This window comes from Nicotiana tomentosiformis, chromosome 10 (genome assembly GCF_000390325.3).
Source record: "Nicotiana tomentosiformis chromosome 10, ASM39032v3, whole genome shotgun sequence".
In the NCBI taxonomy this organism is placed as follows: domain Eukaryota; kingdom Viridiplantae; phylum Streptophyta; class Magnoliopsida; order Solanales; family Solanaceae; genus Nicotiana; species Nicotiana tomentosiformis.
The window spans coordinates 44,879,551-44,880,878 of NC_090821.1; the positions used below are offsets into that span (position 1 = coordinate 44,879,551).

General features: G+C 46.4%; 1 protein-coding gene across 1 annotated transcript; it reads right to left on the reverse strand.

Annotated features, from left to right (window-relative positions):
* Positions 1-259: 259 nt before the first annotated feature.
* On the reverse strand, positions 260-781 carry LOC138900103 (uncharacterized). The gene has a single exon (XM_070186810.1). The coding sequence runs from the start codon at positions 779-781 to the stop codon at positions 260-262; it is 522 nt and encodes a 173-aa protein (XP_070042911.1).
* Between the last annotated feature and the right edge of the window lie 547 nt (positions 782-1,328).

A 1,328-nucleotide genomic window follows, 5' to 3' on the forward strand; every position in this document is an offset into this window, starting at 1 on the left:
GTTGTGCACGTGGAACATTAACTGGAATAAAGCATGTAGACTGAGCGTTTTGATGAAATTTGCCTCTCCCAAGTACGGGACAATCTCTCATGATGTTCCTAGTACCACCACACTCATAACAACCTATCTGAGGTCGCGGATGCTCGTGCTGAGTCTGTGCCAGATAACTGAAATAACCGCTTTAAAAATCTTGTGCCGGTGGTGCACAAAAGGTATTAACTGGAGCACTACGAGTACTCTGAATTGCGGACTAGGCTGATCAACTGCCCGAGCCTCCATCATGATGAGTCATAACTGCAGAGTAAAATCTACTAAATCCTCCAGAATTCCGAGACCTTTTGGCCTCCTTAGACTCCTTCTCCTCACTTCGAACATGTTCTAACATCGTGGCAGTCTCTACTACATGCTGAAATGGAATGTCAGTCTGCAACTCTCGAGCCATACATATTTTATAATCATAATCGAGCCCTTCAATGAATCTGCGGACTCTCTCTCTAACTGTAGAAACCAAGATAGGTGCATGGCTGGCTAATTCACTGAACCTGATAGTATATTCTGATACCGTCATGGTGCCCTGATGCAACCATTCAAACTCTGTGTGCCATGTATCCCGGAAAGTCTGGGGAATAAACTCTTTTAAAAACATCTCCGAGAAATAAGCCCAAGTTGGTGGTATGGCATCGGTTGGTCTACCTTCTTCATACACGTGCCACCATTGATACGCTACTCCTGGCAGTTGAAATGTAGTAAAGGCAACTTCGCTCACTTCCACAATACCCATGGTGCGGAGAATACGGTGACATTTTTCTAGAAATCCTTGAGCATCCTCTGTAGTTGTGCCACTGAAAGTAGGTGGTTTATACCTCTTAAACCTCTCAAGTCTCTTTTCTTCATCTTTTGATGCCTCTGGCCTGACCTCAGGTTGAACCAGAATAACAGGTTGTACCAGTACTATACCCGAAACCTCACCAATATGAACCTGCTACTCTGGAGTAAGGGCGGTAGGAGTCTGAACTCCTCCCCCAATCTGTGAAATATGTGGCGAAACGGAGATCAATCCCGCCTGAGTTAATGTACCAAACATGTTCAGGAACTGTGCTAAGGTCTCCTGAATTCCGGGGGTAATAACATATGTCTCTAATGCCTGTCCCCTAACTGGAGCTACTGGTGGCTCCTCAACTGCTGCTCTGACAGGTGCTCTAGCTGCGACACGTGCTCTTCCTCGACCTCTACCTCGGCCCCTAGCAGAATGCGTGGATGCCTTCTCAGCTGACCCGGTAGCACGTATCCTCACCATCAGTGAGAGAATAGAGATACAAAGGCTCAAA